This window comes from Trypanosoma equiperdum, assembly GCF_001457755.1.
Source record: "Trypanosoma equiperdum strain OVI genome assembly, contig: ctg_238, whole genome shotgun sequence".
Lineage (NCBI taxonomy): Eukaryota > Euglenozoa > Kinetoplastea > Trypanosomatida > Trypanosomatidae > Trypanosoma > Trypanosoma equiperdum.
The window spans coordinates 16272-17124 of NW_027124130.1; the positions used below are offsets into that span (position 1 = coordinate 16272).

Consider the following 853-nt stretch of genomic DNA (forward strand, 5'->3'; position numbering starts at 1 on the left):
TGCTGGTTTTGATTATCGTGTGTGTGAACATGATGTTGCTACCTCTGTGTGAAAACGGAACAAATTTGTTTAGATTATTTTTGGTTTTTAGTTGCTAACCAGCAGTGAGCTAACGTATTGGCACAGCAATACGACACTTTTTTGCTCTTGCATTCGCAGCTTGTGGCGTTTTTGGTTATTTTCTTTGGCATAGGCGGCTTTTATCTCTCAACTACATGCTAATGGTCGCTGTGGGAAAATAGCTTTGAGTTGGAGTTGCTGCGGCGTGTGTTTTATGCGCTCTGGCGAAAATACCGAATTGCGGCACATGCTTTTTTATTCCTTTTTGTTTCACGAGTCCGCAGGGTTAAGCTACGTTGCATGCGCAGTGCTACGGGTTGCTGCCTTATTTGTTGTATTTTTTGGCATTGATTTTGTCTTGAAATATGTGCTTTTGACAAGTGAACTCTGCCCATTGGCCGTTTATTCTTCGCAACATTGAGGTTTGGTTTCTGCCACAAATTGGTTTGTGCGATGTTAGGTGCAGCTGATGATACTGGTAAGGAGAGATATGATGGAATGCTATGGTGCTGCAGGTTCCTTGAGCTGACGATCTATTTTCAGCTGTCGCGTGCATTACATAATGACATTCCTGCATATCTACGGTTAACAACCCCTCCAATTTCAATTTATTCCTTATAACTTCTAAAACCATAATATCCTCATTGAGTGCACTAAAATCCATATATGTTTCGAAATTTCTGAATTTAATTGGTGATTTCACCATGTCTTTCAAAGGTTCATAATCAACAATTTCCCTGACAACGTCCCTAGATAAAGTGGACGCGTATCCAATTGTGTGCCATGTAATTTC

The 853-nt window shown here is 40.6% G+C and overlaps 1 pseudogene across 1 annotated transcript in view; it reads right to left on the reverse strand.

The window, feature by feature from the left end:
* Nucleotides 1–502: 502 nt before the first annotated feature.
* TEOVI_000078500:pseudogene overlaps nucleotides 503–853 on the reverse strand; it is a 577-nt pseudogene continuing 226 nt past the window's right edge. Inside the window, exon 2 of the mRNA in view lies at nucleotides 503–853. This exon is cut by the window's right edge and continues 12 nt beyond it. Coding sequence covers nucleotides 503–853 — 351 coding nt within the window.